Here is a 13,970-nt window from a genome sequence, read left to right as displayed (position 1 = left end):
AAGTATTTTCATTCTCGTTGCTTTCTAAGAATTTCCTTATTCCCTCCTTGATGTCTTCTATAACCCAGTCTTTTTTCAGGAGGGTATTGTTCATTTTCCAAGTATTTGATTTCTTTTCCCTAGTTTTTCTGTTATTGATTTCTAGCTTCATTGCCTTGTGGTCTGAGAAGATGCTTTGTAATATTTCGATGTTTTGGATTCTGCAAAGATTTGTTTTATGCCCTAATATGTGGTCTATTCTAGAGAATGTTCCATGTGCGCTAGAAAAAAAAGTATATTTTGCAGCAGTTGGGTGGAGAGTTCTGTATAAGTCAATGAGGTCAAGTTGGTTGATTGTTGTAAGTAGGTCTTCCGTGTCTCTATTGAGCTTCTTACTGGATGTCCTGTCCTTCTCCGAAAGTGGTGTGTTGAAGTCTCCTACTATAAATGTGGAGGTGTCTATCTCACTTTTCAATTCTGTTAAAATTTGATTTATGTATCTTGCAGCCCTGTCATTAGGTGCGTAAATATTTAATATGGTTATGTCTTCCTGATCAATTGTCCCTTTTATCATTATATAGTGTCCTTCTTTATCCTTTGTGGCGGATTTAAGTCTAAAGTCTATTTTGTCAGAAATTAATATTGCTACTCCTCTTCTTTTTTGCTTATTGTTTGCTTGATATATTTTTTTCCATCCTTTGAGTTTTAGTTTGTTTGTGTCTCTAAGTCTAAGGTGTGTCTCTTGTAGGCAGCATATAGATGGATCGTGTTTTTTTATCCAGTCCGTGACTCTCTGTCTCTTTATTGGTGCATTTAGTCCATTTACATTCAGCGTAATTATAGATAAGTAAGTTTTTAGTGCTGTCATTTTGATGCCTTTTTATGTGTGTTGTTGGCCATTTCATTTTTCCACATGCTTTTTTGTGCTGAGACGTTTTTCTTAGTAGCTTGTGAGATCCTCATTTTCATAATGTTTAACTTTGTGTTTATTGAGTCGTTACGTTTTTCTTGGCTTTTTTCTTGAGTTATGGAATTGATATTCCTTTTTGTGGTTACCTTTTTATTTACCCCTATTTTTCTAAGTAAAAACCTAACTTGTATCCTTCTATTTCGCCTTGTATCACTCTCCATCTGGCAGTTCAATGCCTCCTATATTTAGTCCCTCTTTTTGATTATTTTGATCGTTTAGCTATTGATTTCCATGATTTCCTGTTGTGTGTATTATTTTGTTTATTTATTTATTTTTTAGAATTAGTCTTAATTTGTTTGTTTTTGTGCTTTCCCTGTTTGAGTTGCGTTGATATCAGGACGTTCTGTTTTGTGACCTTGTATTGTGCTGGTACCTGATATTATTGGTCATCAGGCCAAACAATCTCCTTTAGCATTTCTTGCAGTCTTGGTTTAGTTTTTGCAAATTCTCTAAACTTGTGTTTATCTGTAAATATCTTAATTTCTCCTTCATATTTCAGAGAGAGTTTTGCTGGATATATGATCCTTGGTTGGCAGTTTTTCTCGTTTAGTGCTCTGTATATGTCGTCCCATTCCCTTCTTGCCTGCATGGTTTCTGCTGAGTAGTCTGAACTTATTCTTATTGATTCTCCCTTGAAGGAAACCTTTCTTTTCTCCCTGGCTGCTTTTAAAATTTTCTGTTTGTCTTTGGTTTTGGCAAGTTTGATGATGATATGTCTTGGTGTTTTTCTTTTTGGATCAATCTTAAATGGGGTTCGATGAGCATCTTGGATAGATATCCTTTCTTCTTTCATGATGTCAGGGAAGTTTTGTGTCAGGAGTTCTTCAACTATTTTCTCTGTGTTTTCTGTCCCCCCTCCCTGTTCTGGGACTCCAATCACTCGCAAGTTATCCTTCTTGATAGAGTCCCACATGATTCTTAGGGTTTCTTCATTTTTTTTAATTCTTTTATCTGATTTTTTTCCAGCTATGTTGGTGTTGTTTCCCTGGTCCTCCAGAAGTCCCAGTCTACATTCTAATTGCTCGAGTCTGCTCCTCTGACTTTCTATTGCGTTGTCAAATTCTGTAATTTTATTGTTAATCTTTTGGATTTCTACATGCTGTCTCTCTATGGATTCTTGCAACTTGTTAATTTTTCCACTATGTTCTTGAATAATCTTTTTGAGTTCTTCAACAGTTTTATCAGTGTGTTCCTTGGCTTTTTCTGCATTTATCCTAATTTCATTTGTGATATCTTTAAGCATTCTGTAAATTAGTTTTTTATATTCTGTATCTGATAATTCCAGGATTGTATCTTCATTTGGGAAAGATTTTGATTCTTTTGTTTGGGGGGTTGGAGAAGCTGTCATGGTCTGTTTCTTTATGTGGTTTGATATGGACTGCTGTCTCCGAGCCATCACTGGGAAACTAGATTTTCCAAGTAGTCAGCTAAAAAAAATGCAGTCAGATCCCTATCTGAATTCTCTCTCTGGCTCCGGGTATTCGGATGTTAATGGGGTCGCCTGGGGAGGGTGGGGGAGGGATCTGAGAGCTAGGAGTGTAGCACCACAGAATATAGAGCTGAACACCACGTTCACGCTCCGCCCCCGTTCGCCAAAATCCGGGCTGGACGGGTCCCTGGCTAGGACACTGCTTTCCTTGCTCGGAAACCAGTCCCTTCCTCCTGGGGACTTCCTCCGGTGCGCGGCACCACTCGTGGGCACTGGGTGGGCGTTTCCCGCACGAACGGGTGGGCCCGCCCCCAGGGTCTATTCAGGTGATTATAATTAGATCCCGCGGTCACGCCCCGCCTGTGCGCGCGCCCAAATCCCAGCGGGATGACTTCCGGGTTGAGACGCTGCTTTCCCTGTTCGGGAACCAGTCACTTCCTCCCCGGGACTTCTCCTTCCGGAGCGCCACACCTCTCGCGCGAACTGGGTTGGCGTCACCTGCACGGCCAGGTGGGCCCGCCCCCTGGGTCAATTCAGGGCAATAAAAATGGACTCCGTGCTCACGCCCCGCTCGTGCGCGCGCCCAAGCCCCGGCAGGACGGAACCCCGTCTGGGACGCTACTTTCTGCGCTTCGGGACCAATCAGTTCCTCCGCACGGCCAGGTGGGCCCGCCCCCTGGGTCAATTCAGGGCGATAAAAATGGACTCCGCGCTCACGCCCCGCCCGCGCGCGCCCAAGCCCCAGCAGGGCGGCACTCTGTCTGGGACGCTACTTTCTGCGCTTTGGGACCAATCAGTTCCTCCGCACGGCCAGGTGGGCCCGCCCCCTGGGTCAATTCAGGGCAATAAAAATGGACTCCGCGCTCACGGCCCGCTCGTGCGCGCGCCCAAGCCCCAGCAGGGCGGCACTCTGGGACGCTACTTTCTGCACTTTGGGACCAATCAGTTCCTCCCGGGGACTTCTCCTTCCAGTGTGCCACACCTCTCGCGCAAACTGGGAGGGCGTCACTCGCACGACCAGGTGGTCCCGCCCTCTGGGTCAATTCAGGGTAATAAAAATGGACCCCGCGCTCATGCCCCGCCCGCGCGCGCGCGCGCGTGCCCAGATCGCAGCGGAATGGCTCCCCGTCTGGGATGCTGCTTTCCCTGTTTTGAGACCAGACACCTCCGGGGATTTCTCCCTCTGGTGTGCCGTGCCACACACGCGGACTGGGTGCGCGTCCTCCCGCACGAACGCGTGGGCCCCGCCCTGGGGTCACTCCAGGGAAACACAGCTGACCCCCCCCCCACGCGCGCCCCGTCGGTTTCTCGCCTAACTCCCGGCGGACGGCACGGCACCCCAGCTGGGACGCTGTTCTCCCCCCTCTCAGATCAGTCACTGCCTCCCGGGTGTTTCTCCCTCCGGCTGCGCCCCTACGCCGCCCGCGCCAACCTGCTAGGCTTCCTCCCGGGATGGGTTCGGGGGGGAAGGGGTGGGCCCCCTTTCTGTGCCGTCTGCCCCCCTGGGCTCTGCCCCAGATCGAGCTCCGAAGGTCACCTGCCTGGTGCGCTGGCTCCTAGTTCTGAAAACAGTCGCTGTCTGCCCGTATTTGTTCGTCCTCCGTCTCTAAGTCTGTGCTTGTTGTTCAGAGTTCATAGATTGTTATGTATGTGATCGATTCCCTTGTTTTTCCGAGTCTTTGTTGCAAGAGGGATCCGCGGGAGCATCCACCTAGTCCGCCATCTTGGCCCCCCTCCCCTGAAATGTTCTTTTTTAAAATGAATTCAACACCATTCCTCTTCGAGTTGTCGTTCCGAGCATAGTAGAGTATATGATTGTCTGGTTCAAAATGGCCCATACCAGTCCATTTCAGCCACTAATGTCGAGGATATCGATGTTTATACGTTCCATTTCATTTTTGACGATTTCCAGTTTTCCTAGATTCACACTTCGCACATTCCAGGTTTCAATTATTAATGGATGTTCGCAGCTGTTTCTTCTCATTTTGAGTCGTGCCACATCAGCAGATGAAGGTCCCAAAAGCCTGACTCCATCCATGTCATTAAGGTCGACTCTACTTCAAGGAGGCAGCTCTTCCCCAGTCATCTTTTGAGTGCCTTCCAACCTGAGGGGCTCATCTTCCAGCGCTATATCAGACAATGTTCTGCTGCTATTTATAAGGTTTTAACTGGCTAATGCTTTTCAGAAGTAGACTGCAGGGTCCTTCGTCCTAGTCTGTCTTAGTCTGGAAGCTCAGCTGAAACCTGTCCTCCACGGGTGACGCTGCTGGTATCTGAATACCAGTGGCATAGCTTCCAGCATCATAGCAACCCACAAGCCTCCACAGTACGACAAACTGTCAGTTTGTCCTAGGATCTTACAACATGTGAAATCTTATGTGGAACCCTGATGTATGAATCAGGTGAGCGGGAGGAGGCCAGGCCTCAGCCCATCTGCTCATCTTCTCCTCTATAGCCCTCAGCAGTATGAAAAGGGAGACTCTGCCCCCAGAGGACAGCTGGCATTGTCTGCAGACACTGTCACAACTGGAATTGCTACTGGCATCCAGTGGTGGAGGCCAGGGATGCTGCTAAACACCCTACAACGCACAGGATGGCCCAAACAAGGAATTATCCAGCCCCAAACATCGGCAGACCCCAACTCAGAGTAAACGTGGGTTCTCCATCTTCCCTAGGACTCAGTTTCGTCATCTGTAAAATGGAAACCTTGCCTTAGTTTTCAAGAATTAAATGAAATAATGCATATAAGTACAGCCAGAGTGCTCCTTTAAAGCAAGGGTGGCAAGACTTTGTCTCATGTACTTTGGACAGGTTATCAGGTGGGACCAGTCCCTGGAGAAGGACATCATGCTTGGTAAAGTGCAGGGTCAACAAAAAAAGAGGAACACCCTCAACAAGATGGCTTGACACAGTGGCTACAACAATGGGCTCAGGCATAACAACAATTGTGAGGATGGTGCAGTGTTTCATTCTGTTGTACCTAGGGTCACTATGAGGCAGAACTGACTCAACAGCAGTGCATGTAAACTTTCCTAGCACGGTTCCTGGCCCAAAGCAGTCAAAAACGTAAGCTTAAGTGATCTGAAGTGTAACTAGGGTAGGGCAGGTATTGCGTGTCCCTGGGTACGTGGCACCACAGAGCAGTTTCTGTTAACCCGGAATGGCCAATGGCATGTCTACAGAAAATGGCGCCTATAGCAAGCACTGAAATTGTGCCCCTGTCCAAATATCTGACTGCCCTTTTTTAGATAAATTTACCTTAATATCGGCTCAAAAATACAAGTCAAGCTCGCTGATCTTCCAGTTAACACATTACCGTTCTAAGGAAGGACGTTGTACCAAAAAGGGTTAATAGAAACTGCTCAGCGGTACCACATGCCTAGGGCTAGTGTAATACCCTAGATACACCACTGTCATGGCTGACTTCTTCATTTCAGGTTAAGTTACATTTGAGCCTTACGTGTATCTCAGGTGATAGGGGCTACCCCAGTATAAATGAGCCCAGAATTCAGGGTCCGTCCTGCTTTGGGGAGTGAGGTGCCACATGCTCTCCTGGGTGAACACAGGCCTGTGTTCTTTCATAACGACATGAACAGTGGCTGTGGATGACAACTGTGGTTCCCCGAAAAGTCTTGCTCTGATCAGTAACACAAAGGAGCAGTCTACTTCCACATACTTCATATACAAGAAAGGGAAATACTAATAAAGAAACGTCCTACCTTAGCAACTTCAATAGCAAGTGCACTCGCAGAGGGCTCCTCACTAAGTACAAAGATCCCAAGTCTGGGGCTCATTTGCAAGGGAACGCATTCTATTTTTTTTTAAATAATATATGGCCCCCAATACACTTTTAGCTCAGTAATGAAGTCACTCCTGAGGTTCACCCTTCAGCCAAAGATTAGACAGGCCCATAAAACAAAATGAGACTAAAGGGACACGCCAGGCCAGGGGCAAGGACTAGAAGCCAGGAGGGGACAGGAAAGCCAGTAATAAGGAACCCAAGGTCAAAAAGGAAGAGTATTGACATGTTGTGGGGTTGGTAACCAATGTCACAAAAAAATATGTGTACTGTTTAATGAGGAGCTAGTTTATTCCGTAAACCTTCATCTAAAGTACAATCAAAAAAGGGAAAAAATAATAATGCAATCCACATAACCTCATAATCCAAACATCCTGAGAGTCGTATTTCTACCACTAATCCCATCAACCCAGAAGCTGCTCTCTTTCAGTGGCATTTGAGAAATGAGGGAATAAAGGACTTGAGAATTTGGAGTGTTTTCTTCATCCAAACCAACTGTTGACATCTGAAAAACAGGTAGATTTGGAAAGAATCGTTTACAACTGTTACCACCACGTAACCAAACAGGATGATGGACTCGTTGCTAAATGGCATGGGGGCATACACTATAATTAAATATTTAAGCCTAAAACTATAGACAGACTAGACAAAATAAAGATGAATACTTAAATAACAATAAAGCGAAGAAGAACTTTATAATCCTGATTCCAAAGCAGAAACCTTAAATGACAAAATTGATAAATCACATTGTATCTAAAATGCTTCGGGAAAGAAAAAACTATAGGCAAAATTGAAAAGGAAATGATGAACCAGGAAAACATATTTGAAACATATGGCAGACATACAGTAATAGTCTTAATGTAGAATAATAAAGTTAAAGTCAAGATAAAAATGACAAATGCATTAACAGAAAAATGGACAAAAGAAAGGAAGCAGCAGTTCATAAAATAAATAGAAATGGCCATGAAGCTTATTAACACACCCAGGTATATAATCACCAAAGATGAACAATACATGGGGCACTCTCATTTTTTTGTTGTTGTTGTTGGACAAATAAGCCAGAGTGCTTAAACTGTGTGCATAGTTCAAACAAGCAATTCTACATTTATGAATGTATGCTAAGTAAATAGCATTAGATGTTGTTTTTGTTAGGTGCCTTCAGGTCAGTTCCAGCTCATACCGACCCTATGTACAACAGAATGAAACACCGCCAGGTACTGCACCATCCTCACAATCATTGTTATACTTAAACCAATTGTTGCAGCCACTGTGTCGGTCCATCTCACTGGGGGCCTTCCTCTTTTCCACTGACCCTATACTTTATCAGGCATGATGTCCTTCTCCAGGGACTAATCCCTCCTGACAACATGTCCAAAGTATGTGACACCTAGCCTCACCATCCTTGCTTCTAAGGAGCATTCTGGTTGTACTTCTTCCAAGACAGATTTGTTCATTCTTTTGGCAGTCCATGGTATATTCAATATTCTTTGCCAACACCACAATTCAAAGGTGTCAATTATTCTTTGGTCTTCTTTATTCACTGTCCTGCTTTCACATGCATATGAAGCAATTGAAAACACCAGGGCTTAGGTCAGGCCCACCTTAGTCTTCAAGGTTACATCTTTGCTTTTCAACACTTTAAAGGGTTTTTTTTGCAGCAGACTTGCCCAATGCAATATGTCTTTTGATTTCTTGACTGTTGCTTCCATGGGTGTTGATCGTGGATCCAAGTAAAATTAAATCCTTGACAACTTCAATCTTTTCTCCATTTATCATGATGTTACTTATTTTTGTTCTCTTTATGTTAATTTTTTTTTTTTATGTTGAGGTGTAATTCATACTGAAGGTTATGGTCTTTTATCTTCATCAGTAAGTGCTTCAAGTCCTCTTCCCTTTCAGCAAACAAGGTTGTATCATCTACATAACTCAGGTTGTTAATGAGCCTTTCTCCAATCCTGATGCCTTGTTCTTCTTCATATAATCCAGCTTCTCAGATTATTTGCTCAGCATACAGATTGAATAGGTATGGTGAGAGTATATAACCATGACACACACCTTTCCTGACTTTAAACCATGCAGTATCCCCTTGTTCTGTTCAAACAACTGCCTCTTGATCTATGTACAGGTTCCTCATGAGCACAATTAAGTGTTCTAGAATTCCCATTCTTTGCAATATTATCCATAGTTTGTTATGATCCACACAGTTGAATGCCTTTGCATAGTCAATAAAACACAGGTAAACATCTCTCTGGTATTCTCTGCTTTCAGCCAGGATCCATCTGACATCAGCAATGATATCTCTGGTTCCACATCCTCTTCAGAATCCAGCTTGAATTTCTGGCAGTTCTCTGTCGATATACTGCTGCAGCCTCTTTTGAATGATCTTTAGCAAAATTTTACTTGCGTGTGATATCAATGATATTATACAATGATTTTCATATTCTGTTGGATCACCTTTCTTTGGAATGGTTATAGATATGGATCTCTTTCGGTTGGTTGGCCAGGTAGCTGTCTTCCAAATTCCTTGACAAAGACGACTGAGTACTTCCAGCACTGCATCTGTTCATTGAAACATCTCAAATGATATTCCATCAATTTGACAATGCCTTCAGTGCAGCTTGGACTTCTTCCTTCAGTACAATCTGTTCCTGATCATATGCTACCTCCTGAAATGGCTGACCATCGACCAATTCTTTTTGGTACAGTGCCTGTGTATTTCTTCCATCTTCTTTTGATGCTCCCTGTGTTGTTTAATATTTTCACTGTACAATCCTTCAGTATTACAACTTGAGGCTTGAATTTTTTCTTCAGTTCTTTCAGCTTGAGAAAGACCGAGCATGTTATTCCCTTTTCATTTTCTATCTCCAGGCCTTTGCACATGTCATTATAATGCTTCGTCTTCTCAAGCCATCTTTTGAAATCTTCTGTTCAGCTCCTTTACTTCATCATTTCTTCCTTTTGCTTTAGCTACTGGACGTTCAAGAGAAAATTTCAGTGCTAAATGGGGAACACATGTTTAGCTCAGATATGTTCCTTGAAACATATTCTCTAAAATTAACAAAAATTGGCAACACAACATAAATGTCCAGTAATAAGTGATTACTTAAATAATAATAAGTGATTAGTTAAATGCCTTAAACCAAAACTAAATCCATAGCTGTTGAGTTGATTCCAACTCATAAGGATCCTACATTACCCAGTAGAACTGCCCCACAGGGTTCCCAAGGAGCAGCTGGTGGATTCAAACTGATTATTTTTTGATTAGCAGACTGAGTTATTAACGACTGTGCCACCAGGGCCCCAAATACCTCGAGACACACCATAAAATAAAGTACTACACAACAAGTTGCCGTCAGAAAATACTAGTGGGTTACAAGCAGTAAAACTAGATTTTTTAAATGGAAAGTCCATAAATACACACCTATAAAAAAAAATCATACCCACATATATGGATAAATATGCAATTCTACCACTCGTCTGTCAGTTTGTCATCCTGCGGTGGCTTACTTGTTGCTGTGATGCTTGAAGCTAAGCCACTGGTATTTCAAATACAAGCAGGGTCACCCATAGTGGACAGGTTTCAGCAGAGCTTCCAGACTAAGACTGCCTAGGAAAAAAGACCCAATGGTCTACTTCAGAAAAATATTGGCCAGTGAAAACCTTACGAATAGCCGTGGAACTTTGTCTGATACAGTGCCAGGAGATGAACCCCTCAGGTTGGAAGGAACTCTAAATACAAACGAGGAAGAGCTGCCTCCTTAAAGTAAAGTCGACCTTAATGACGTGCATGGAGTAAAGCTTTCGGGACCTTCATTTGCTGATGTGGCACAACTCAAAATGTAATGAAACAGCTGCAAACATCCATTCCTAATCGAAACATGGAATGTACAAAGTATGAATCTAGGGAAATTAAAAGTTACCCAAAATGAAATGGAATGCTTGAAGATAGATATCCTAGGCATTAGTGAGCTGAAATGGAATGGTATTGGCCATTTCGAATCAGACTATCATATGGTCTACCATGTCAGGAATGACAAATTGAAGAATGGTGTCACATACATTGCAAAAAAGAACATTTCAAGATCTATCCTGAAGTACAACGCTGTCAGCGATAGGATAATATCCACATGCCTACAAGGAAGACCAGTATGACTACTATTCAAATTTATCCACCAACCACTAATGCCAGAGACGAAAAGTTGAAGATTTTTACCAACTTCTTTAGTCTGATATTAATCAAATATGCAATCAAGGTGCATTCATAATTACTGGTAATCAGAATTGGAAAGTTGGAAACAAGTAAAGATGGTAGTGGGAAAATATGGCCTTGGTGATAAAAATGATGCCAAAGATCACATCATAGAATTTTGAAAGACCAACAACTTCTTCATTGCAAACACTTTTTTTCAACAACATAAACAGCAACTATACATGTGGATCTTACCAGATGGAATATAAAGGAATCAAATTGACTACATCTGTGGAAAGAGATGATAGATAACCTCAATATCATCAGTCAGAACACCAGGGATCAACTGAGGAACAGACCATGAATTGCACATATTCAAGTTCAAGGTGAAGCTGGAGAAAATTAAAACAAGTCCATGAGAGCCAAAGTATGACCTTCAGTATATCCCACCTGAATTTAAAGAACATCTCAAGGATAGATTTTACACATTGAATATTAATGATTGAAGAACAGACCAGTTGTGGAATGTCATCAAGGATATCACACATAAAGAAAGGAGAAGGTCATTAAAAAGATAGGAAAAAAAGAAAAAAACAAAACAGATGTCAGGAGAGACTCTGAAACTTACTCTGAACATAGAGTAGCTAAAGTGAGTAGAAGAAATGATGAAGTAAAGGGGCTGAACAGAAGATTTCAAAGGGCAGCTCGAGAAGACAAAGTATTACAACGAAATGTGCAAGGACTTGGAGTTAGAAAATCAAAAGGAAAAAACACATTCCGCATTTCTCAAGCTGAAAGGACTGAAGAAAAAATTCAAACCTCAAGTTACAATATTGAAGGACTCTATGGGCAAAATATTGAATGATGCAGGAAGCATTAAAGGAAGATGGAAGGAATACACAGAGTCACTGTATCAAAAAGAATTGGTTGACGTTTAACCATTTCAGGAAGTAGCATATGATCAAGATCCGATGGTATTGAAGGAAGGAGTCCAAGCTACACTGAAGGCATTAGTGAAAAACAAGGCTTCAGGAATTGACGGAATACCAGTTGAGATGTTTCAACAAATGGATACGGCACGGGAGGTGCTCACTCATCTATGCCAACAAAATTTGGAAGACAGCTACCTGAGAGTGAACAAATCTGTTTTGGAAGAAGGGCAGCCAGAATGCTTCTTAGAAGCAAGGATGATGAGACTACATCTCACATACTTTGGATATGTTATCAGGAGGGACCAGTCCCTGGAGAAGGACATCATGCTTGGTGAAATAGAGGGTCAGCAAAAAAGAGGAAGGCCCTCAACGAGATAGATTTACACAGTGGCTGCAACTATGGGCTAACATAAAGCCAGGATTGTGAGGATGGTGCAGGACTGGGCAGTGTTTCATTCTGTTGCATGTAGGATCACTATGAGTCAGAACCAATTCGACAGCACCCAACAACAGCATAAAAAAATCGCACCCACTTATACTTGTAAATATCTCATGCATACACATACACATTTTGTACCATGCATAGATAAAAGGTGAAATAAATGTATGCCTATATTCACAAATACACATTCATAATTATATGTAAATACCTGTGAATACAAAGACATGGATATGTATAACACTGTGCGTATACACACACATAAAATGCAGAGAAGCATGCTGCGAGATTAGAAACTAAATGTTAGTGGCAACTACCCTAAATGGTATTATTCAACATGCTTTCTGATTCAGTCTCTTCACTTCTTGGAAGTCTCCAAATTTCCAACGCTAAAGACTAATTGATTTTGCAAAACAAACAACGCTTCCCTACCATTAGAGGAAAGACGCGCAGCCTCTGAGCTAGGAGACTCAGCGTGTCATGAGAAATTCTCAGAGATATCCAGGGAAACGCCACCCAAAAACCAAAAGCCAAACAGTTTCCGTTGACTCCTGGGGACCCCACATGTGCAGAGTAGAATTGTGCAGCACAGGGTTATCAAGGCTGGGACCTTTTAGAAACAGATCGCCAGGCCTTTCTTCCTTGGCCGCATTTGACTTTATTGTTAGATTGGCCTTTATATATTAGGAGTGCAAAGGGACACCATTTCACATCGTTTCATCAGCCTCAGGGCGTTTTGCTCTGATTCAAGACCGTGGCCTTTGAGAACTGAGCGGTGACATGTCTTCTGAGGTCAATACCTGGATCAGGTCCCCCTTCAATATCCAAGAAGGACAACTTTCACAGGACAGAGGCAGGAGTTATCTGTAGCCGCAGACACTCACCTGCCACTTGGCTCTGCTTCACCCTGATGTTAAATCTCTTTTCTAGAAACTGGGGTGCGGTGGTCATTGACCTCACTGACCCTGATGTTGAAAATCAAGGATCTACCCATGATTTTCCCTGTTGAGCGATTGGTAACATGGAAACGAATGTGGGACACAGAGTTTTAGCGCTGCAGAGCCAGTGACGTGGTGACAGTGATCACATAGCCATGAGTGTAGCTGTGTTTTGTGTCTGTCTCCGCCACTAAATAGAAGATTCCCCGAGGGCAGGGATCACGCAGCTCTCCTTCACCGTTAACCCAGGGGCTGAGCACAGTGCTGGCTCAGACTGCTGTGTGCCGTCAAGTCAATCCCGACACATAGTGATCCCATGTGACCCAGGAGAACCACCTCATAGGGTGTTTTGGTTGCTATCTTTACGGAAGCAGGTTGCCGGATCTTTCTCCCGAGGAGCCGCTGGTGGGTTCGAACTACAAACTTGTTGTTTGGCAGCCGGTTAGCAGCCAAATGTTTAAGTTTAACCATTAACCACCAGGGCTCCTTTGGCACAGACTTAAAAAAAAACAAAAACAAAACCCATTGCCGTTGAATCAATTCTGACTTATAGCGACCCTATAGAACAGAGGAGGACTGCCCCATAGGGTTTCCAATGAGCAGTTGGTGGATTTGAAATGCCAACTTTTTGCTTAGCAGACATAGCTCACTGTGGCTCTTAAGCACTGTGCCACCTGGGTTCCAACTAGGTGCTCAATAAATGTATATAGAACAAAGCAATGGGCTGACTTTAAACAAACAAACAAAAAGCATTAATGCTAAGAATGACTGCTCACCCTCAGTGGGGACCCGCTGAGCACCCAGCACTATGCTGAGCCCTTAGTGCAGATCAAGTCCTTTGATCCTTGCACGAGCACTATGGAGGTTACTCTTGTCATCCTTACTCTGTGCCTGGCCCTTACAGAGGCTGAGTGATTGTCCAACTCTCAGCTTGGAGGCCGGCTTAGTGTCCTAGAGCCGCCATAACAAAGGACCACAAAGTGAGTGGCTTTAAAGGCCCAGAAATGTACTTCCTCACACTGCTGCAGGCTAGAAGTCCAAACCAGGGTCTCCGTTGTGTTAATTCCCCTGAGGGTTCTGAGAGAGGAACGGTTGTGTGCCCCTCTCCCAGCTTCCAGTGGCCTCCAACAACCCTTGGCATTCCTTTGCTGCTGGTAGCTGCATCTTCAAGTGGCACCTCCCCCCACCCCCCACCCCCCGCCCCGCTGTGTCTGTCTTCACACCTGTCTGCCTCTTATAAGACACCAGTCATGGATTAGGACCCACCCTACTCTAGTATGACCCCATTAATTAAC

At 43.4% G+C, this 13,970-nt stretch overlaps 1 protein-coding gene across 1 annotated transcript in view; it reads right to left on the bottom strand.

The window, feature by feature from the left end:
- CDH26 (cadherin 26) overlaps window positions 1–13,970 on the bottom strand; it is a 45,322-nt gene that overhangs the window by 18,380 nt on the left and 12,972 nt on the right. Inside the window, 5 exon segments of the mRNA XM_064276442.1 lie at window positions 5,864–6,053; window positions 6,535–6,567; window positions 6,569–6,695; window positions 12,618–12,679; window positions 12,681–12,791. Coding sequence (XP_064132512.1) covers window positions 5,864–6,053; window positions 6,535–6,567; window positions 6,569–6,695; window positions 12,618–12,679; window positions 12,681–12,791 — 523 coding nt within the window.

Source organism: Loxodonta africana, chromosome 24 (assembly GCF_030014295.1).
Source record: "Loxodonta africana isolate mLoxAfr1 chromosome 24, mLoxAfr1.hap2, whole genome shotgun sequence".
NCBI lineage: Eukaryota > Metazoa > Chordata > Mammalia > Proboscidea > Elephantidae > Loxodonta > Loxodonta africana.
This window is presented reverse-complemented; position numbering and strand designations above follow the sequence as displayed.